The 24,646-nt window shown below is 38.7% G+C and overlaps 2 protein-coding genes across 4 annotated transcripts in view; both read right to left on the bottom strand.

Annotated features, from left to right (window-relative positions):
* Window positions 1–140, bottom strand: part of LOC126756547 (UDP-N-acetylglucosamine--peptide N-acetylglucosaminyltransferase 110 kDa subunit) — a 118,020-nt gene extending 117,880 nt beyond the window's left edge. The window contains exon 1 of one of the 2 annotated variants that reach the window (XM_050469687.1): window positions 22–140. The gene's annotated coding sequence lies outside the window, so the exon portion shown is untranslated. The remainder of the gene's footprint in view (window positions 1–21) is intronic. The other variant, XM_050469688.1, reaches the window with a different exon arrangement.
* A 12,502-nt stretch (window positions 141–12,642) lies between these two features.
* The window catches only part of LOC126756575 (oxysterol-binding protein-related protein 1), a 36,451-nt gene continuing 24,447 nt past the window's right edge, over window positions 12,643–24,646 (bottom strand). For both annotated transcript variants that reach the window (XM_050469761.1, XM_050469762.1), the window contains exons 8-9: window positions 16,008–16,225; window positions 12,643–13,358 (exon numbers count right to left, since the gene is read on the bottom strand). In XM_050469761.1, coding sequence (XP_050325718.1) covers window positions 13,256–13,358; window positions 16,008–16,225 — 321 coding nt within the window. In that variant the 3' untranslated portion in view covers window positions 12,643–13,255. The remainder of the gene's footprint in view (window positions 13,359–16,007; window positions 16,226–24,646) is intronic.

The raw sequence follows: 24,646 nt of genomic DNA, 5'->3' as shown, positions 1-24,646 counted from the left end.
ACCAGAAATAATTGCACGCACATAACACTTTCAAATAAACGGAGCCTTTAACGAAATTTCAATCATCAAATACAAATATTTAACATTTCACTTCCAACAAACCTATTTATATTGAATAAGGTTGCCGAATGAGTACAATAGAGCGATAACACATCTAGAAACTGGAATAAGTTATCGTAAAAAGGAAAAACCAGTTCCGTCTCTAGATGTTCAATATGGCAAACGGAAATAGAGAAAATCCAAATTTTCAGCCCAATAATGGACTCTTCATAGAAAAACGAAAATCGTTGGGAGAGAGTCAGTTAAGACTAATGAAAATTAAGAAATGCGATTTTATTTAATATTTGTTTTTAATATTTTATTTAAATTCGTTATGTGTATGATGCAATAACTAGCACTGAAATGAGATGAGCGTACTTTTTTCGGTCATGAATTTGATTGGTGCGGCAGCAAAAGTTCCGTTCTCTATAACGTTTTCTGGTTGTATGGCATGATAAGTGCAGTTAGCAATTTATTATAATCATATCTAAATTTGAAGATGACAGATGGCAGCTATGCGAGTTAGAAACTCTCGTAAACAGCAAACTGTCATTTTTATTTTTATAATATTTTCAATAAATCTGGAAATGTTTGATTTTTTAGATCGGTGTGCACACATGTATGTTGTTGTTTTTATAACGGTTATCAATCTCCGTTAGGAAGGTAAGGGTTAACTGTGTTGTCGTCGACATCATCTAACGGGAGGCCCAGGAAACGTGCTATTTCGACTGGGTCGGACCAAAGGGAAAAGGTGTTAGATGAGTGGGGTTGGTAAGGCATTGGGTATGTCAAGGTCTATTCTGGATAAGTAGGAGTTTAACCTGCTACAATATCCAGAACGAAGTTGCACTAGGGTCACTCGCGTTTCTCGCGGCAACTCGAGCTCTTCGTCTGCGATGGGTGGTGGTTTGACTCCAAGAACGCCATTCACGGGAAGGGAGTCGGTGAAGGTGTTGATGGCTGCACTGTGAATGGCGGTTAGTACCTGTCGAAAATCAGTCGCGTCCGAAGTCCGTTCGACGTATTGTTCAATGTCGTCGACGTAATTGAGGAAAGACCTCTCGATGCTCCTAGGAGGCGGTTCCGCTCCAAGCAGATGGTTGCAAGGATGATTTCTACGAAAACATCCCAGCAGGAACTGATTGGAGAGGAGTTCATTATGCTCTTTAACTGGGAGCATAAGCGTCTCACTATGAAGGTGTTCGATGGGAGATCTCAAAAGGCATCTCGTCGTGGTCCGGGGTGCAGTAGTTTGGCAGGTCTGGAGTTTCCTCATCTACGTACCACTGCATCCAGGCGACCATATTGGTGCTGCGTAGTTGAGGACCGGCCGGCCGATTGCCTTGTATGTTGCCAACAACGTTTCTTTGTCTTTTCCCCATGTGCTGCCGGCTAGCGACTTGAGGATTTTGTTGCGGCTCTGTACCTTGGCGATAATCGCGGTCGTATGGGGAGTGAAGGAGCATAGACTATCAAAGGTTACATTTGAAATCTTAGGATTATTGACAGTCGGAAGTTTGACGCCATCGACTGCAATATTAAGTTCAAGTCCATACTCCTTCGTCATGTTCGTAAAAATGGTCGCTGTGGGCGAAAGTGTGAGGTTCCGTGCAGTGAGGAAACGAGAAAGGTCGGAGAGGTAGTTGTTTACTTTCGAACAAATGCCATCGATTCCATTGCCCGACGTCAATATCGTGCAATCATCTGCGTACGAGGTTATGGAAACCCTCTCTGGTGGCTGCGGGAGTTTCGAGATGTAGAAGTTAAACAGTAACGGGGATAGGACACCACCCTGCGGAACCTCCTGTTTAATTCTTCTCAGTTTAGATGTTTTACCTTGAAATAGTACGGATGATTGACGACCGTTCAGGTAGTTCATGGTCCACTTCTTCAGTCCTAGAGGAAGTGTAGTTTTCTCAATGTCCTGTAGTAGCGTTGTGTGGTTGACTGTGTCAAAAGCTTTTGACAAGTCCAACGCTACGATGATCGTTCTCTTACAGGTTGATTTCTGGTTGAGGCCACTAACTATTTGAGCGTTTATGACGCTAAGTGCTGTGGTGGTGCTGTTCACTTTCCATCCGTTTCGTCCGCTTATGATGATTTACCATACGCCGAATCTCCAAATTGATATCCCTTATTCGGGGATCCTCGAGATCGGCATGGCGTAAGGTGTCGCACTCGTTAACTAAAACGGCGGCTTCGGCTGGGAAATTGGGGCGTATTTCCGCTATTCGTCCAGCCGAGATGAAGCGAGCGGTAGCTGCTGCGATCACCTTGCGGACTCGACGTGCGCCAACGCATACGTCCGTAGGAATGGGTAGAGCGTTGAAGGTGCTCTTAGTAAATTCTGTGAAGCCGACCCAGTTAGCTTTGTTAAAGTTAAAGAAGGTACGGTTGTCCACAGAAACGAAATCGGCAGGTTTCTCGATCGGGATAATTATGGGCAGATGGTCTGATGCGAGAGTTAGCATAGGTCGCCAGGTTATGCTATTTATCAGACCACCACTGGCAATGGTAATATCGGGCGAGCTATTACAGGTGCCCATAACTCTGGTGGGGGCTCTCATTCATTGTGCAGAATGTCGAATCGTCAATCTGTTCCGCCAGCTCCGTACCCCTACGATCATTTGACAGGCAGGAATGCCAAAGATCGTGGTGCGCGTTAAAGTCGCCTACTATCAAACGGTTTTCACCATGAAGTAGCGCGCCTATACCTAGTATCCCTGCGGTCGATGTCTTCATCGATTAGATGATACTGCACGATGTTGTGCAATATGAAGGCTAGGCCACCACCATTATCTCGTTCGCGATATTTACGTATTGCGTTGAAACTGGCACAACTCAGAAGATCTGAGCGGCTATTTAGCTTGGTTTCTTGGACCGCATCTACCGATACGCGTTCCCGATTCATAAGTGCAACTATCTCCTCGATCTTACTCTGGAGTCCGTTGCAGTTAAATTGAAGTCCACGGGTTTGTCGCGGGTGTCCGTGGGTGATCCTGGGGGTGAGGGAGTGACGTGTAGGTGGTATTTGTTGCAGCTGGGGCGGTTGTCGCGCTGGGGTGTTGGTTGGCGACGCCACTGTTGTGTGTCGCGGGGGCAGACTCCTGCAGCATGGGGCAACGTACGGCTCACTCCACTCACGTGTGGTGCGTAGGCCGAAACACTCCTGGAAGTGACATCAGCCAGCGCAGGAATTGCATTTAACTTATGTAACGTTCCGACGTATGACGGTCTGACACACGGAACACACTGTGAGAGGAACCAAGAGTTGCTGATTGGTTCTCGCACGAGGATTGGAGCGGTATGAAGGTTGGGGAGGGGGAGAAGTCAGAGTGGGAGCTATGTTGCCTGTTTGAGCTCCTGGGGACCGTGGAGGTCCTCTGTTGGCCACTCGGAGTGAATGGCGGCGCAGCGCGCGAACTATGTGCAGATTGCACTGCCGTAGAGGCTAGTGTCGCAGTATTGCATAGGCAACATGGGGCACGTAACTCGTTATCCACCCCCTGTGACATGTACACTTTTTATAAGCAAACATAAAAAACGCATACCCATGTATGTCGAATATGGCGCTGTGTGCACAAAAAAATCTCATTTTTCCTCTGAATAGGAAATATCGCAAACAATATGATTCCACTAACGTTAACAAACACAATGAAGGCTCGATATCAAAATCGACTTTAATGCCAGGGTGGAAAAGGAAGGTATCCTCGGCGCAAATGGGTAGAGGCTGATCGAATTCACCATGGCCCGAAATATGGTTATCTGTATTACTAGATTCCAGGATATAATACATCAAGACTTGGCTTTCTCCTCGAAAAGCCACCAACAGATCAATCATGTATAGACGGAAGAACGTTTCCAGTGTTCTAGGACGGAGGTCCTAACATCGACTTCAATCTTGTTGCGGCCAAAACTTACGCATTGTGCAGCAAAAAACTAACGTTAACGAACACAAAACATTCGGAAAATGCAAAAGAATAACTGGTAAGATGAGGAGTACCATGTCGAAACATTGGAAAATGCAAAAGGATAGCTGGTAAGATGAGAAGTACCGTGTCGCAGTGAAAAGGAAACAAACTGCCTACCTCGCACCGTTAAGATCGACTACAGCACTTGCGGGATGGGATAGATGGCGAGACTTGAAGAGGAAAGCGAGACTTTTTTGCAGACAGAAAAAGAGAGAGACCGAAATGCGTGAGTATAAAGACCTTGACAAGCTGGCCGATAGGGGAAGGTTTCAAGACCAGAGCATACATTTGTAGAAACCCCAGAGGTGACTTAGTAACCGATGCCCAGAGCATACTAAAATAATGGAGCGAACACTTCTCCAGCATTCTGAATGGCAGTGAAAGCATAGCGCCAGGAGAAGGCGAAACTGATTCCCCAATCGATGACGATGGAGCAGCGTTCCATTGCCCGACCATGAAGAAGTTCGAATAAATTACCCGTCTTAAGAACAACAAAGCGGTGAAGGTCGAGTAATTCAAGTACTGCGGCGAAGAAGTGATAACGAGCACGCGTCAGTTTCTTTATAGTACTATGTATGGTTCTAAGAAGGCATGCCCGATGATTGGAATTTAAGTGTGCTCTGCCCAATCCACAAAAAGAGAGACCCCACAATCTGCGCCAAAGTACGTGAGATAAGCTTCCTGCTGCGTCAAGCGACTTATATATGTTCAAACCTTAAATGAAAAAACATGAATTTAAAATTAAATACATTTGTGAAATACATATTATATTTGAATTATAAAGTTTTCTTTTCGTTGTGTAAAAGTACTTACTTAAATGTACTCACCTTAATCTGTTACCATATATTAACGAAATGAATTATACTCACCTCTTTTTGTACATACATACATACTTACATTCCAACTGTTTTATCCCGTTAGCCTAAGTTTTAGGATAAGTGAAATTATATTATATTAACTGGAATAAAGTTTCAATTGTACTTAGACTGGAATCTAAGCTAATTTTTTTCGTCGTAATTTTCGCAAGTTCAAGTCTTCGGTACAGGCAATTGGTTCTGTTAAGTGAATATTTAAAAAATATTAAACAAACACACATCTCAGAACAATTTTAGTTCTCAAAAACGGTTGAGAAATTTCACCTCCTAGAGCATAGCTTATGAGGTTCTACCGAGCGTTCTGCAAAAAGATTAAAGCCAACCAGTTATTTATCATGCTCTAAATCGGGGAACAGACTAGTGAGAAGACGATCGACACCCACCACCTCTTCGCTCAAAGCTACTTTCGACAGCACGAAAAGGAGCAGCCCTTATGCTGCTGTGTCTGAATTTGGTATCTCCGCTCATACGGCTGTGCGAACTGTCGTTTAGCAAATACTAAAAGGTCCTTCAGAATCAGGAAAAACCTCTCCGAGCCGTTCGATACCAATCTATGTTTCAGTCAAGGACGACTCCCTTTCCTGTGACTTCTTCAATCATTCTTTTAGAAAAGAATTCGAGTTGCAGAACTAAGTAGAGATAAGGAAGCGAAGAAAATGGGTCGCACTCGCGACTAGGCACCCACGTCACTGTTGTCAGTCATAATATCGAAGCCGTAGATAATTTTGTCTTACTTGGAAACAGCATCAACACCAACAATAATGTCAACGTCAGCTTTAATATCCAAAGCAGGATATCTCTGGCCAACAGGTGCTATTTCTGACTGAGTAGGCCATTGAGAAATAAAGTCCTCTCTCGACCAACAAAAACAAAACTCTATTAGTCACTCATTATTCCCGTCCTGCTTAATGGTGCAGAGGTATTGGCGATTACAACATCTGATGACGTTACAAGTTTTTGAGAGAAAGGTTCTGCGGAAGATTTATGGTTCTTTGCGTATTGGATACGGCGAATACCGCATTCGCATGGAACGATACGCTGTACGAAGTATACGACGACATTCACATAGTACAGCGAATTAATAGACTGCGGCTACGCTGGCATGTCGTCCGAATGGACGAAAATACTCCAGCTCTGAAAGTTTTCGACGCAGTACCCTTTGGGCGAAGCAGAGGAAGAGGAAAACCTCCACGCCGCTGAAAAGACCAGGTGGAGAAGGATCGTGAAAGAAAGGATCCTGCTTCTCTTAGAATCTCCAACCGGCTATTACTGTTGCCAAGCCTGTATGTAGGCATTTGTTATGTTAACATAATTATTTGCGAAATGGCGTCGAGCAGTCAAATATGAGCTATGGAAGCGCTAAAACATTTGAAAAGGCTGTATGAAATTCACAAAGAAACAAAGAAACAAAGAAAAAAAGACCAAACACTGGATAAAATGGATAAAACGAAATTGCTATCATGCTATTTGAACAATTCCGAACATAAGTTCAAAATTCGTGGAGTGGAATAAATTTTTATACGACACGCTTTTGTTAGCGGAAAAATAAATTCAAAAAAGGGAAAATGTAAGTTTTTATTGAGTTCAAACTATAACTTATTTGTTACGAGTAAAATAATCTTTAATTACCACCAAGCACCAATATGTACAAATAGTTGCGCTGTTACAGCAAAAACCTGTAATGGCGCAGGGTTTTACCAAATGCTCTAAAGAAGAAGCGGCAGCTTTTTGGAATAATATGACCCAGGAACTGAACAGTGTTGCTCAGCCTATCAAAGATATTTTCTGCTGGAATTATGTAATATATTAAAGTTGTAGTTTTTATTGTTGTAACCGAATTTTTTAAAGCTTGTTTGACTTATTTTTTATCAGAAAAAGGTTCTTGATAAGTTGGACGATCTTTCCTCAGATATACGACGATTAGGCAGAGCATTTGAAAAGCAAAACGACTTGAAAAAAGCGGAAGTGGAAGAAATTGAAAGGAACAACATTGGTTTGTAGAACTTGATTGCTGCTAAAAATTCAACAAAACGGCAAATGTTGGAAGTGAAAGAAAAAAAATTACAAGTCATATCAAAAAATAACGAATTAAATAAATACTTAATTAAATATTATATTAAATATAAATTGTATTTGTGTTAATATTTATTTAGGACATTATATTCGTGTAAGTGTTGCGCATATAGCTTCTCTGATTTATTAAGCTGCATCATTATAAGTTAATGAAAAAATTTCAATATTTTCTGTAAAAATATTTAGTTCTGAATTATTTTCTAAAATTTCATCATTTACGCGATAGTGAATACAAACGTTGTGTAACGCTGCCGCAACATTTCATGGCTCGAGCACCCAGAAGCCATCTAAATCGATTTTTAAAACACCTTTTGTTCTTTCTACAATATTTCTCGCTTTTGCATGTATTTTATTATATTTTTCTTCTGGTCTTTCTCAGAGAGGGGTACGGAATGGTGTCATTAACCAAGGTTCTAGGGCATATCCAGCATCTCCTGTACAAATATATTGTTTATTTGGATGTTTGAAAATTTGTAAGGCGTTGTGGGAATTTTTGTAACATACATACATATATGTATGTATGTATAATAACAAAAAGCCAAGTGTTCGTTCACCATCAGGGTAATTTTTCTCATAAAAATAACGAGCACTGCTGACATTCCATATGTGGAAGTCGTGATTGCTTCCATGATACTAAGCATTCACATAACTTATTTTCATATTATTGTCACATACTTATTTGCAAAACAATGATTAAGATATTTGAATCGTGAATTTGTCACCAAACTTACAATCATGGCATTGATACTAAAGTATCCTTTGCGGTTATAATAGAGAAACTTATCTTTAGTTGGAGCAATGATTTTTATATGTGTGTGTATTTCTGAAACAACTCTTTTTTCGCTTCTCTTTTGTCATCGTTACTTAACTCAAGGTTTATAGACTGAAGGCACAAATGCGTCTGAAGCAATATATTATAAGATGCAACAAAATGTTGACTGAGCCATTGGAACATCGAATATCTTTACCCACGCCATGCTGGTAACCTCCCTTAGCTAAAAACCGTAAAACCGAAGACAATCGATGAAGTAAAGATATACATATGTAGATGACGATCTTGAAGAAATTGCATTCCTCTCTAGAACGTCGAGGACATACGCAAAGGCAGAATTATTTAAGCGATAGTTTTTAATAAACCACATCGAAAGGGTTGCTCTTGCCCATCAGTGATTTTTTATATTACGCCGGCTTCTTTCACGTTCTTCCTGAAGCATCATAAATAAAAACGTTAGCGGATCTATATTTTGTTCGTAAAATCAATTTGAATATAAACAATTTCAGTTTTATTTATCAAAATTTAAATTTTTTCTTCTACTCAGCTGATTTCGCAATGTCAAAATTCAAAATTAAGTCTGGTAACAAAAGTTTCGAATTCCCAAGGATTCAGTCATAGCAAATTATGAGTATTCGTTTCAGACATTCGTATGGATTGCGTGATAGGGCTGATTGTCACATATGTATCTGCAAAACATTGATTAAGATGTTTGAAATGTGAATTTGGCACCAAACTTACAATAATGGCCTGGAAATTCGTATTTTTGATATAAGTCCCGTTTCTCTTGTTCTTTTTCATCATTGGGTTTGAAGCAATTTCAATACATCTTTTAAGATGCAACAAAATGTTGACTGAGCCAGTGATTTAAATTTGAATATAAAAGATTTCAATTTTATTTATTAAAATTTAAATTTTTTCTTCTACTCAGCTGATTTCGAAATGTCATAATTAAAAATTAAGTCTGGTAACAAAAATGTTGAATTCCTATGGATTCAGTGATAGAAAATAATGCGTATTCGTAGCTTTGCTACGATGGATTGCGTGATAGGTCTGATTAATTGAAACTAAACTATTCAAATGCGTTTGCATATATTTTATATATGTATGTACACATATAAGGGGGATTTAGGAATACACATATGAGATGTGCCATTTCATCAAGAGTCCGCCTTGCTGTGAGCCTGCGATACATAACTAGTGGATACAATGAGTTCCTTTATTCTGGAGGTATTGAATTATATAACAGGTGCTCTTTAGAAAGATAACCTAAAAGTGAAGTTATAAAATTCATTTCAGCGTACATGCGTACATACTTGTATATTATAATAACCATTCTTCCTCTGCAGAAACAGAATGATATCGATATTGGTGCAAATGGAAGAACATCTGACGTTGTGGGATATTAAAATAGTTCCTTATGTGAGAAGCTTTACAAAGGCCAACTACACATATAACATCCGATAAACTTGTAAAAGGGCAGATTTTTCAAACATCATGTTACATTATTGGCAACGATATTTTTGGGTTGAACCGACATATGTTAAAAGCTTTCAAACGATTAAAATAAAAAAAAACAGCAAAATAAAAATACTTTGTCTTATTACATACGTATTTATCATCTGGTTGTGTTCCTTGCAAATTGCATATGTATAAGTTATGGGTATTCCCCGATGCGCTGGAATTTAAATTTTTCTTTGGAGAAGGGATAATTAACATTTTAATACGATTTAATGATATCGATTTCTTAGAATTAATCATTTTTAGTGTTTGCGGAAGATTTATGGTCCTCTGAGGATTGGCCACGGCGAATACCGCATTCGATGGAACGATGAGCTGTACGAGATATATGACGACATTGACATAGTTCATCGAATTAAGAGACAGCGACTACGCTGGCTAGGTCATCTTGTCCGAATGAACGAAAATCTCCAGTTCTGAAAGTTTTCGACCCAGTACTCCCTGGGGAAGAAGAGGAAGACCTCTTGGAATCTCCCCCCCCACCCCCACGAAAATGTTACTTACTTACATACTTTACTGGCGTAGACACCGCTTACGCGATTATAGAAGAGTTTACAATAGCGCGCAAGTCGTTCTTTCTTTTCGCCGCCAATTTGAAATTCCAAGCGAAGTCACTTTCTCTTTCTTTGCTTCCACGGCGGTTGCTGCGTCGAATACTTTTAGAGCTGGAGTGTTTTCGTCCATTCGGACGACATGACCTAGCCAGCGTAGTCGCTGTATTCGCTGAACAGCTCTTACAGCTCATCGTTCCTTCGATTGCGATATTCGCCGTGACCAATACGCAAAGGACCATTTTCTTGAAAAACCGTAGCGCCGACTGGCAGTGACAGTTCATTGCATACAATAGCTAACATACAAATTTGTATGGCATATGTTGCATTCGATAAGCCAAAGGTGGGCATATTTTACCACTCCATGTTTACAAATGAGAGCGCGCGCATATATGGGAAGTTGCACTGTGGGTAACAAATGTAAGATTGCGTTACAATTTTAAGTTTCTTAAAATAAGATGTTCTTTGGTTAAAGTTCCAGCTGCTTCCAAATTAATCAATGAATTTTTCTTTTTAAATTTTGGACACTGTTTTCACGCGCTGATAATATTTCTGCATATTTAAATTATAAAAACTTCAGTTAATGAAGCACTGTTCTTCCAACACATATGCACAAATAAGCGCATAGCACACACCTAGTATTAGCGTTTGTATTCTATTTGTGTGCTTAGCCAATCTCAATTAAACATGCCATACCGCACAAATATATTTTTACTGGATGTGTGTATTATTATTTTAATACATTTCCAGAGGCAATTTAGATCTTTAAAATTTAATAAAACAATTATAGAAAAAAAACTTTATTCCTAAAATATTTTGGTAAAATATCCAAATGTGTATGTATTTATATAAAAATTTTCATTAAATTGAACTGCAATATGTATAAGGAAAATATATATTATGGTTACAAGTATCTTTTATTTTTTATATATGTAGATATATAGAACTGCGCATATATACGTATAAAAGCACACAACTTGAGAAAGAATTCCCAATTGTAACTAAAATGAATTTTTACAAGTGGCAACAACACCAATACAGTTTTATCACATATGTTTACATTGTGGAGGTCTTCCTCTTTCTCTGCTTCCCAGGCGGGAACTGCGTCGAATACTTTCAAGGCTGGAGTGTTTTCGTCCATTCCGACAACATGACCTAGCCAACGTAGCCGCTGTCTTTTAATTCGCTGAACTATGCCAATGTCGTCATATCTCGTACAGCTCATCGTTCCATCGAATGCGATATTCGCCGTGGCCAACGCGTAAAGGACCATAAATCTTTCGCAGAACTTTTCTCTCGAAAACTCGCAACGTCGACTCTTCAGTTGTTGTCATCGTCCAAGCCTCTGCACCATATAGTAGGACGGGAATTTTAATGACTTATACAGTTTGGTTTTTGTTCGTCGAGAGAGGACTTTACTCCTCAATTGCCTACTTAGTCCGAAGTAGCACCTGTTGGCAAGAGTTATCCTGCGTTGGATTTCCAGGCTGACATTGAGTGACGCCTGACGTGAGAGCCAAGTCGCGATCGCGACGACTGTCTGTTTGTGCACGATAAGGAGTCGCCTTGTCTGAAACCTCGTTTGGTATCGAACGGCTCGGAGAGGTCCTTCCCTATCCTGACGGAGCTTTTCGTGTTGCTCAACCTCAGTTTACACAGTCGTATTAGGTTTGTGGGGATACCAAATTCAGACATCGCGGCATAAAGGGAGTTCTTTTTAGTGCTATCGAAACCAGCTTTGAAATCGACGCAGAGGGGGTGTGTGTCGATTCTCCTTTCACGGGTCTTTTCCAAAATTCGGCACATGGTGAATATTTGGTCGGTTGTTGTCTTGCCAGGTCTAAGGCCACACTAATAAGGTCTAATCAGTTTGTTGACGGTGGGCTTTGATCTTTTACACAATATGCTCGATAGAACCTTTTACGCGATGTTGAGGAGGCTTATCCCACGGTAGTTGACGCAGATTGTGGGGTCTCCTTTTTTGTGGATTGGGCAGAGCACACTTAAATTCCAATCGTTGGGCATGCTTTCGTCCGACCATATGTTACAAAGAAGCTGATGCATGCTCCTTATCAGTTCTTCGCCGCCGTGTTTGAATAGCTCGGGCGGCAATCCATCGGCCCCGCTACTTTTTGTTCTTCAGACGGGTAATTGCTATTCGAACTTCTTCATGGTCGGGCGATGGTACGTCTGCTCTATCGTCATCGATTGGGGTTCGCCTTCTCCTGATGTTGTATGTTCACTGCCATTCAGCAGGGTGGAGAAGCGTTTCCTCCATAATTTAAGTATGCTCTGGGCATCGGTCACTAGATCACCTTTGGGGGTTTAGGAGGATGGAGCCATGTGTAGAAGTTCACGCAAGTGAGGAAAGTTCTCTGATCGCCATTCACTTGGGAGAGGCCAGAAACGATTCTTTTACATATGACTCAAGGAGCTCACGACTTCCGGTCTTTGACCAAGTATCCTCTGGGTAGCCTAAGAACATCCGCTTGAAGGCGAGCTTAAGTGAGAAGTCGAAACATCCCCTCCGCAGGGTTGTGCGCTGGGTTTGGGACCCGCCACGTAAAACACCTTACCAATGAAAATTAAAAAAAAAAATATTGCCATTATATAGACTTTTACATCTGTCACAACTCTCTTGCCAAGTTAGGACCAAGTCCTTGATATTGCCTGTATTTTATTCATACAGATCTTACAATTTTGGCTCGAGCTACTTATCCAGCTCGAAGGACCAAATGTTTAAATTTTAATATCAAACTGTTTGATTTGTATGATCAAGCTTTCAACTCAAATGAGAATCTTTAAGTCCTTAACGCTGGTGGGGAAAAATAAAGACCGTATTCAAGCTGAGAAATCTTTCATTCTAATTTTATTTTGATATTTGTAAGCTTTTTATACTATTTTTGAAATCTTACTTATCTAATTAAATATATGTGTATGTATGGCGCATCACATGGGGTTGTTTTTAACTATACAATGCAATACATGTGTGTGCGTGTGTCATAATATTTTTTATGTGTTTATTTATGTATATATGTACGTATGTATGTTCAATATGTATATTTGAAATAGAACATTTTTCAACATAGAGCATGAAAAAATATTTATAATATAGCACTAACATTTTCTTTGACTTCACAAAATTTCACCGATTTTACAACTTTATCGTGCTCTAAATTTCAACCTTCAATAACTATAACAAAAAAAAAGAATTTTGACGAAATATTTATATATCAAGGGGTATGCGTCTGGTCCCCCTCTTAATGAACTGCTAATTTGTAAAATAGGTGATTTTGCGAAATTTCCCTGGATCACTTGACGTGGTTTGTCCCAGCTACTACACAATTATTATTGGAGCTGCGTATCTGTCCTTTAATTTCTTTTAAACAAAACAAGTTTTATTCGATAGTAACAGTTTTACACAAGTACAAGTACACAATTTTACAAATTTCATTAAAAAATTTGGGATGTAGTTTCATGGCTTCTTTCCCAATAACCTCCAGTGTACATCCAATCTTCATGTTTTGTTAAAGGATTGACATCGAATTTGAACCATCTGAAAAATATGAAAAATAATGATCAAACATTAAAATCTTAAATTTTCAACTAACATACATATATTAGCAATATGAGAAGGAATAATAATTTAAGATGAAAGATATCATATGAGATCAATTGAAACGGTAATTCTAAATAATATGATTAAATGCAGACAATTATTGATATTATCTTAAAGGTTGGAAAGCTGATGTGATAAAATTATCTTTTTTATTATTGCCTTTGTTTTATACCCTTGCAACGAGTTCCTACAGAGTGTAATAATTTTTTCCACCTAACGCTTGTATGTATTACCTAAAAGTAATAGAGTTAGAAATGGGGTTATGTATTATATATGGGCCATTCCATCAATTGGCGACATGGTTTTGTACCCGTGGTTCTCCGATTTTGACGAAACTTTAGAATATTATAATATAGACCAAAATAAGAATATCTGTAAACTTTTTAGTGGTCAAAGTTGCTCCATTGTTTTTTGGCGCGCAATTCAAATTGAGATCAAACAAAAAAATGACTATTTCTTTTATTTTTTAACGACTTCAAAATTGAGTGAAAAAAATTTTGCAGTTATCCAATTTTATGTAAAAAAATCTCAGCTTTCTGATAAAAATATTTTCAAAATCCAAAAAATTTTAAAAATCCAAAAAAAAAACATTTTTTTTTTCAAAAATCCCGTTTTTTGTGCTTTTTCACCAATTTTTTTTCCAAATTGACTTTTTCCCATTCGATTCTCGTTAAATTTTACATAAGAATCAGTGTTCAAAAGTATGGGACTCTGATCCCATGAACAGCAAAAAAAATTCAAAGTTGTCTCTCAAAAACCAAAAAAAATATTTTTTTTCCAAAAATCCCATTTTTTGTGCTTTTTCACCAACTTTTTTTCCAAACTGACTTTCCCATTCGATTCTTCGTTAAATTTTACATAAGAATCAGTGTTCAAAAGTATGGGACTCTGATCCCATGAACAACAAAAAAATGCAAAGTTGTCGCTATACGGCGCATATTTTTATGAATGAAGACACTGATTTCTTCATTAATTCAAGTCTAAGAATACAATTTACATATTTACCTCCTTCATACAACCTTCTAAGCGAACAGACTACGGGCATACTGTTAACAGGAAATTATTTGCTCCGATATTTTGCTTGCTGTATTAACTGGGGTCAACATATTCGATACCTGGGAGCATGTAGAGTTTTAGTCTGATTTTGACAAGTTTGGGTCATGCGGTGCCACAACCATCATCAAATTTGGAAACCGCCTCGTATTGAGCCTTGTCGTACCATTTTGGATGTAAAATTTAATGACTTTAGCGCACTTACTTATTGATTTGTCGAGTGGGTGGGATTATAATCCGATTTTTTTTCATTTTCACAAAACTTATTTAATTTCATTAAAATATTACACATATTGAGTAATCAGAACGATACAATGCTATTTGGAATATATTCTTTCTGAATTTAATTATGACGTACGTTCAAGTTTATTGACCGATATATGCGGTATATGTATAGTCTATCGGAAGTTCGAAAAGGTTTTTATTTAGGTATGTGGAGACTAGGGTAAGTATTGACCCGGTTTGACCATTTTTTGGCCTGCCGACATGATGTTACCAGGAAAGATAACTTAACTATTTACCCATTTATATGGTATAGAGTCACCGGAACTTTGAAAATCCGTATGTTGAGTATATGGGGGCAATGGAAATATATGGCCCAAGTATACCCATTTTTATGAAAAGGTTCAGTTATGTCATAGAAATTGATCACTATATTCAGTAAAAAGTCAGTGATAGGCACTAAGATCTACATATTTGGTATCTGAAGGTTATAAGTTATGACTCGACTTAGACCATTATGAAACGGACTGACAGACACTCGACCATCAATAAAATCAAAATTCAATTCAAATCTATTTAATTGCGGCATAGAACTATAGAATAAAACATATATTAAATAAAATATAAATATATACATATATACATATATTTAGGGTGTTTCATTTAAAACTTATTTTTATTTCTTTGCGGGCACATGAGAATTAAAAAAAAACCTGAATATTTGAGCTCTTAATTTTGACTTTAAGCACTTTCTTTTTGATTTTTCACGCCTTTCGCATATTTTAGAAGAAAATGAGTGAAGGCTGGTTTTATAGTAAACTTCTAAACGAAAGATTTGCTCCGAATTTCAATAACCTATCTCACAGACTGGTCGATATTTGCGCTAAAATGAATGAACTGTGGTTAACATATTCGGTTTCTGGGAGCTTGAACAGTTATAGTCCGATTTTGGCAATTTTCGATTATGCCCATCATCAAATTTTGACCCCGCCCTGTATTAAGCCTTGTCATACTATGATATGATGACACTAGCGTATTTATTAATTGATTTGTTGCGCTTTTAATAGTTTTTAACAAACCCGTTATATGGGCAGTGGACGCGATTATAATCCAATTTCTTTTATAACACTAGCGTATAGATCTTTTATTCTACAATTTTATTTCTTACAACAAAAGGAAGTACTTAAAGCCACGATTCAGTACTGACAGGTTTTTTTTCTTCACAAATAAAAAAACTAAAATTTCAAAAAAATGTAAATGAATCACCCTAATATACCATATAACATGCAATTTATAGTTATAATCATATACCGGGGCTGCCATGGGTCATTATTTTGTCCTTTCCGTGATAGTTCCGCACCACGCTGTTTTTCTTCCAATCTGTTTTTTTGAGCTGATGCGGCTGTTACATCACCTTCTTCGAGATATCGTATATCTGGGCGCAGTCTTGAATCGGTGTTACACAAAGGATGCGTTGCAATTGGGTTGATAGCATTAAGCTGCATCGCGAAGTCTGTAAAATGATAATACTAAAAATGCATATAGTAAAACGTTAGTTGAAGGCATAGGTAAAATTAAACAAAGTAAGTCACATGTCTTGTGCAATAAATTAGAAGGCATAATATCGGGCTCACATGCATTAACACATAAGAGAAAGGAACTAAAAAATATTAATATACAAATGTGTTCAGCAAGTATTATATAATTTCAACTTTTAAATGAAATAATGGCATTTTGCGAAAAATTTAATATAAATAGGTAATGGAAGACTAAGCTCGTGTGCAGCCCAATATTTTATTCTGTCACATTTTGCAATGCTCAGTGGAAAGGAAATATTTTCAAATTTTGCAAAATATTGTACATTCACTCTGATACGTATACTTGATCCGCAATACAGGGCATGAGCTCGCTGACTGTACAGTGTAAGACCAAATTAGCAATAGCATCAAGTTACTTATAGTTCCATATTAGACTAGTTTGGGTACCTGGATTGTAAAAAATGGCACCTCACTAAAAACCCATTAGGATGGATTACCCTGGTCTCGCCAGGTCAATTGAATTATTTGCTCTTAGCAAGGTATATCTTACTGCAATGATAGGAGTCCTGACTTCAAATACTAAATTAAGCACCTAAGGAAGGGCAATGAATGGGTATAATTGAAAAAGCTCTTGTAATTTGTAAGAGCCAAGCTCGAAGAAATATTTTCAAGTGTTGACAAAGCTTTTTAATAAACAAGTAGTAATTTTATATTCAACAAATAAGGAAGGGCTACGTTCGGGTGCGACCGAACATTTTATACTTTTGCAATTTGCAAAAATCAAAGCCAGGAAATACTTTAAGGAGTAAAACGTCAACCGGAGGATCGAAATCCAAGCAATTTTATGTATGCATATAAAATACTCTTATACTGACAGACACATAAGATTTAGTAGAAAAACGAAAAAAAACATTATATCTTTAAAATCAGTATATAAATATCCCAATACCACATACTATTAACATGTCACATACTAATTTAAATTTATTTATAAATGTGAAAAAAATAATACAATTATTTTTACACGAAAAAAAGGAGCACTGGCTGCCAGACCTTCGCACATACTAAAAAACCAATCATATAGAGTAAATTCAGCCGGATGTTCGAAAATCCTGATATTAGTTGATCTTAGTTATATAGGGGATTTGTCAAGTTTTAGCCCAATTTTGTTTATTTTAGGCACAAAGGTACACTGTTATGAGTAAAATACGTTATCTCATTCAACATATTGGCCAATATATGCGGTGCAAAGTCAGCCGGAAGTTCGAAACTCTTTATATCAGGTATATGGGGGCTAATGAAAGTCTTGGCCCTATGTAACCCATTTTTGATACATAGACTTACAACTATCAGAAAAAGACTATCCTTTAATTCTAATTACATATCCCTCACATTGACCGAAATTTTCGATCAAAAGTCAACTATAGGAACCGGGACATTAAAGACATTATTCGTGCAAATTATTATTAATAAATATTATTTGTTTCTTGATTTGTGTATTGGAAACTGAACGAATCAAGTGGAATTTAAAATTCATTACTACAATGTGACATAAGAATGTAAGAAGAATGCCACATACTAAATTTTGTCGAAATCGGTTGGTCGTATCCCGACATATGGAATTCCACCAAAACGTAGGCGGTGCCACGTCCATCGTCCAATTTTCACACCGGCTTCCATAAAGCATTCTCATACCATCTCATAGGTAAAATTAAATGTCTCTGGCGTATTTAGTTGTTGATTTATAGCGCTTTTAGTAGTTTTTAACAGTACCGCTATATGGGGAGTGAACAGGGCTTTCTTCCGATTTCATTCTTTTTCACACTGTCGGTAGGAGTTTTTATACAAGGTGGGTTCCAAAGTAAACAGGACTTAAAAAAACCGAACAAATGGTTTTTTTAGCAAAATCAATTTATTTTATTCCAAATAGTCTCCTTTTTGCACGGTTCAAAAGCATGTCGAACGAGTGCCGGTTCTACGCACCGGAATTGACTCGGATTTCATCCGACCGAGGGCTGTTCTTTCGGCGATCTAACCCCGTTTGGATCGGTAAGTGTTAAGTGTTAGTGTTTTACCCTTTTGAATGGCCTCTATGTCAGCATAACTCTTTCCTTTCATGGGCAAATGCATTTCACCGAAAAAGTCACACGGTGCCATATCAGGTGAATACGGGGAGTGATTAATGGTTAAAATGTGATTTTTGGTCAAATAATCGGTCACAAGCGTCGATCGAATGTTGGATTCTGAGCAATTTTTGGTCGTCAGTCAATTGGTGCGGAACAAACCGTGCACACACCTTTCGTAAGCCCAAATGTTCGGTCAAAATGCGATAAATCGATATTTTGAAGATGTTCAATTCCATTTACATAAATTTCAATGATGATTTCGGCTGATTTTTGATGAATTCGCGCACAGTTTCGATGGAATTTCCGGTGATCATGGATTTTGATTGGCCCACAGGTTGATTGTCATTTATGTCCTCACGACCCCTTTGAAAACGTTGAAACCCGAGCACTCTGCTACGGGATAGCCAATCATCGCCATAAACTTGTTTCATCAATTGAAACGTTTCGTTAAAAATTTTACCAATTTTAAAACAAAATTTAATTTTGGCTCTTTGTTCGACGCTCATTTTCGAACACACCTTGTAACATTGGGCAAATTTGGTTATTGTAGCTTAAGTGGCTTAGGAGGAGATATGTACATTCAACTTATTAGAGGGCGGTACGAACCCATTTTTTTAAAGTTTATGCTCACAGGTGCCCCTTGCTACTGCGATCCTCTGTACTACCTTGCAGTTTTATATCATAATTTAGTGCTTAATTATGGTACTTTATATGTTTTCGGTTAATGGCAATTTGTGGGCGTGGCTGTGGTCAGATTACGCCCATCTACGAATTTTTTTGTACTAAGGAATCCACATACCTAGTTTCAGACGGACGGACAGACAGACAGTCCTGATCTTTTATATATGTATACTAGCTGACCCCGCAGTCGTTGTCCTGCGTGAAATTATGTGTGTTTGAAATGAAAAGAAAGTTGAATTTATATTGTGTTACAAATCATTTATTTGCGATTTTTTACATTGTTTCAATATAACGCAGCTTGATAAACAACATTTCTTGATTTCTGTTCCGGTGTACATAAAAGATGGGTTTCCAACTCGTGAGCACGCCACGTATATCTGGCAGTGTGAAAAACATAGCATTTCCAAATTTATTCCCTACACTATGCGACTGTCCTTTTGTCCTGTTGATTGTCATTTCGAATGGAATTTTCACAGGAAAGGGAATACGTTTGAACTAAAATGGCAAATCGCAAATCAAACACAAAGGAATTCGCGGAATAATCCCAGTTTCCACAGTGACAGCACACTATATTTTGTCTTGATACTTACCGGAAACCCAGAGGATTCAAGTGGATAATAAGCCGTTTTTATTTGATTAATCAGCTGTTCTCCGTTTTCGTTTTCTACCTTGTCGTTTTGCTTTTGGGTTAGGCGTTGTCAACCATTGAAAATATAAGTAAGGTTTAAGCGGTAGGGATTGAACATACTGATTGACCGGTGTACGCAGACTATTTTCTCATTGAGGTATGGCATCTGAGAATAGTATGGGGCGTACACCAGAGAATCCTTTTCGGAGGAATTCTAAAATTTTGAGAACGCCTCCTAACGGCAGAAATGAGGAATCCACCGCTGCTGGATCAACATTTAGTGTTGAAACTGCTGACCGAGCAAGCAGAAGTGAAGAGAATTCACTAAATAATGAAACCTCGGACCATTTTAACAAGCTGGGTTGTAAAATTAAAGAGTTGGAAAATATGATGGCTGGTCAAAGGCACGTAAAGCTATCTCATATTTTTGAAGAGATGAATACTCTTAAGCGGCTGCGTGAAGCATCGGGAGACCTGCCCCCCACGAAAAAACAAAAAAAAAGCTACTGAGAAGGTGCAACAAATTACCAGTGAGCCCACGAAAGTAATACAGAGAAATATTACAGGTCAACATAGCGCAGGTGAAGAATGGGTGAAGGTTGTGAAAAAGAAGAAACCGATTCAGAAGAAAATTAGAACGAAACCGGACGCCAGCATAATTACCAAAAAGGAAGGTGCGTCTTATGCTCATATTCTCCGGAAGATAAAAAGCGACAGCGGTCTTGAAGAGTTGGGATCAAACGTGACCTACATACGGAAGACGATGAAAGGAGACCTACTGATCGAGTTGAAAAATCAGACAGAGAAGAGAGCCGAATCATTTCAAACCGTCTTAGAGGGAGCGGTGGGGGAAATGGCGCTGATACAGCCAAAAACCCATAACGTTACAATAGTGTAAGGACTTAGACGAAATTACAACACCGGGAGAAAACTGCGAGCCACTAAAAAAAGAGTGTGGGTTCCAAAACCTGGAGAAATCAAGCGTCAAAAGTATGAGAAAAACCCGAAGTGGCACACAAAAAGCTCTTATTTGTCTGCGTGCTCAGGACGCTAAAGCTGCACTAAAATTGGGCAAAGTGAAGAGAGGGTGGTCTATCTGTCGTCTCCGAGAGTGTCGTCCGGTGTTTCCAACTGGGTCATATGGCACACAAATGTGTTAGTCAGACTGACCGGTCTGCCCTCTGTACACGACGCGGAGCTGCAGGGCACTTAGCAAAGGTGTGCAAAAATGCCCCGAGCTATATGCTTTGCAAAGGAGAGCACTCCGTCTTAAGTATGACCTGACCGAAACACGTACAAATGATGAAAACAATGAAAAAACGAGGTTATTACAGCTAAACCTTAATCACTGCGCTGCAACACAAGATCTGCTAAAACAAACAGTTCAAGAAGAGAACATAGATGTCGCCTTCCTAAGCGAGCCATATAGACAGCGTTCGGAAAGCACTTGGAGTAAGGATAGAAGTGACAAGGCAGCAATATGGGCCTGCAGAGAACAAGCTTTCTTATCCCGCTCCAAAGAAGTCCATAACGGCTTTACATGGGCGAAGATACAAGGTATATATTTTGTAAGCTGATATGCTCGTCCTAGCGCAACAATTAGCGAATTTGAAGAATTTCTCCTGGAGCTGTCTTTAGAGACCAGAAACAAATCGCCAATAATAAAAGAAGGTGATTTTAACGCATGGTCTACTGGTCATTCTAGAATTTTTGAGTCAAACAAACCTCACGATTCTAAACAATGGCATAAAAAATACGTTTCAAAAGGGTAATAAGGGTTCTATAATAGACCTAGTGTTTGCTAACAACACGCTTAGCAGACATATTAAGTGGAAGGTATCAGATATTTACACAAATAGCGACCATATGGCTATAATTGGCCACCCACATAGTATCCGCTGTGCAGAAGGAACTAGTTGCAGCATGCAACTCAACTATGCGCAGGACAGAAGACGAACTTTTGGCTATTGCGAAAAAAAAATCAAAAACTCTAAAGTGCCTAGAATAGATAGTATACCAAATAGAGCCCTTAAAGAAGCCATAACTCTTAGACCCAGTTTATTTGTTAACATGTACAATGCGTGTATATTAGAAAAGGTGTTCCCCGATCCATGGAAGATACAGCGCCTGGTTCTACTCCCAAAGCCAAAAAAGCCGCCAGAAGAACCTTCATCATATCGACTTCTTTGCATACTCGACACGATTGGGAAAGTGTACGAAAGCTTTCTAAGAAACCGCTTGGAACTAGCAATCCAAAAATCCGGCGAATTATCGGAGAGACAATACGGCTTTATAAAAAGGAGATCCACTATTGACGCACTACGAGAAGTCGTTGATACTGCGAAATGTGCAGTAAGTGGCAAAAGATGGTGGCTAAATGAGCTTTAGTCGCCTGCCTCATACCACACCTACACCCATCACTAACACCCACACTCACCACACTCACCTCGACATCACCACACTCCACATCAACACCACTCACACGCGAGAGCTCAGGATCCACACACTCAAACACACACCACACCACTCCACTTAAAAAAGGGTCAGCCTTGCACAGCCAGTACTGATTCGTCCGCCTTTTTGATTTCACGTCGCTTGTCAGCCACCGCTACGTAGCGCTCCAGCTCGATCCATCTCCATACTTTTGAAGTCAGCTATTGAAGTTTATTTTAAATTGAAATTGAGTTAAGTGCATTTATATATGTTCAAAAAAAAGGGAAAACCCACAAATCCAGGGTTGATTCGATTGTGAGAACACCTACAAGTCGAGTGTTACATTTAAAATATATTGTTAAGAAACAAGTGTGAATCCCGAGTTTTTTTATTTTAAAATAAAGAAAGCGAACAAATGGTAAGTGAAGCGGGCAATCATTAAAACAGATGGAAAGGTGGCACAAAAAGTACTGCGCGCTGATTACCTTGGATGTCAAGAATGCGTTCAACTCGACAAAATGCCCCTGAATACCTCATAAACATAATAACGAGTTATTTTAAGCATAGAAGGCTGATTTTTGATACGGACGAAGGAACCAAGAGCTAATCTATCTCGAGTGGAGTACCCCAAGGCTCAGTGTTAGGCCCACTATTATGGAACCTTATGTATGACGGGGTGCTAAAAAGACAACAACCAACAGACGTGAAACTGGTAGGTTATGCGGACGACCTCATGGTGGTAGCAGTCGCCAAACAATTAGCCGACCTGAGAAATAAATGTAATGAGTGCTTAAATAGTCTACGCCAATGGTTCTCTTCTGTGAGTCTGAAACTGGCGGAGGAAAAATCAGAAGTTTTACTCATAAACACTAGGAAGATAGAAGAACGAATAGAGCTTACCATAGGGGAGTGCAAGATTACTTCGCAGCCGCAATTGAAATATCTGGGAGTAATGTTAGACTCCAAATTAAAATTTAACGAACACTTGGAGTATTCTTCCGCGAAGTCAAACAAAATTAATAATGCCCTATCGAGAATGATGACCAATTCGATTAATAAGTGCTTTCCGGACTATATCAACCGACGCTGTTGAAGTATTATCCAGTATGCTACCCATTGACATCCAGGGAGATGAGACCAAGCGATTATATCAGCTATCATCGCCTAAAACAGTATCGGCAACGACAGAAGAGAAACAAGAGCACTAAAATGTGGCAGGAGCGGTGGAATTCCTCATCCAAAGGGCGGTGGACCCACCGACTTATACCGGACATCCACTCGTGGATAGACAGACGACATGGGGACCTAGATTTCCATCTGACACAAATACTTAGTGTACATGGATGCTTTAGAAGCTACCTTTTCAGATTCCACAATAACATTAGTCCGAACTGTCCGACGTGTACAGAGTATATAGAAGACTGAACATGTATTATTTTGTTGCCCTCGATTTTCGAATGCAAGGGAAAAGCTAAAAACCACACTCGATGGTAGTTTTACGGAATACGGATTTACGGATAAATGGAAAGCTGTCAGCGAATGCTTTCACCAAACTGAGATCTTTTCAACAGACTAGGCGTCCGTCAGTCCGCGCAATAGAGGAGACGTAAATGTCTTGTCCCTCCCACGAAGTAATACTTAGCCGGTGGTTCCGTGGGAGAGTCTTGAGCTGGGAGTAGGTTAGGTTTAGCGGATTAAAGTTCCGCACTTCGGCTTTCAATGCTTCCCCCTACTATAAAAAAAAAAACAAAATACAACCGGGATACGAAAGAATTCAACATTCATTGTTCGACGAAATCGTGAAAGGATTGCATCAAATTGAGTATCTATTAACTCAGTCAAAAGTCATGAAAATCATTTTATGTAGATTATACAAACTTGTAAAGTATAAAGTTAAGACGATTTATGAAAATTCAATTATTTGTGGTAAATGGGGACTAGGCTTCCCCTATTGCCCTGATTTAATACATTTTAGGCTAGTGGATCTACTGTTATGAGAAAGAGATTTTTTCTTAATTACAGTAAGATTTATTGCATACAAGAGCGTTCCAAAGTAAACAGGACTTTTTGAATCTAGCGCCCCCTGGAGGCGCCATCTATATGTCGACTGATGCGTTAGAATCTGCTATCTTTATCGATTGTCCAGTGAGAATTTCATGACATTTCATTGATTGGAAGTGAAGTTATTGCGTTTTAAGTGTCAGTATGTTTGTGTTATCGATGCGAAAATGAGCTTCGAACAAAGAGCCAACATTAAATTTTGTTTTAAAATTGGTAAAACTTTTACCGAAACGTTTCAATTGATGAAACAAGTTTATGGCGATAATTGCCTATCCCGCAGCAGAGTGTACGAGTGGTTTCAACGTTTACAAAGTGGTCGTGAGGACATAAACGACGATCAACATGCGGGCCAATCAAAATCCGTGATCACCGGAAATTCCATCGAAACAATGCGTAAATTCATCAAAAATCAGCCGAAATCATCATTGAAATTCATGGAAATGGAATTGAACATATCCAAAACATCGATTTATCGAATTTTGA

Source organism: Bactrocera neohumeralis, chromosome 4 (genome assembly GCF_024586455.1).
Source record: "Bactrocera neohumeralis isolate Rockhampton chromosome 4, APGP_CSIRO_Bneo_wtdbg2-racon-allhic-juicebox.fasta_v2, whole genome shotgun sequence".
Lineage (NCBI taxonomy): Eukaryota > Metazoa > Arthropoda > Insecta > Diptera > Tephritidae > Bactrocera > Bactrocera neohumeralis.
Note: the sequence above shows the minus strand (reverse complement) of the source record. Positions and strands in the feature narration are given on the sequence as shown.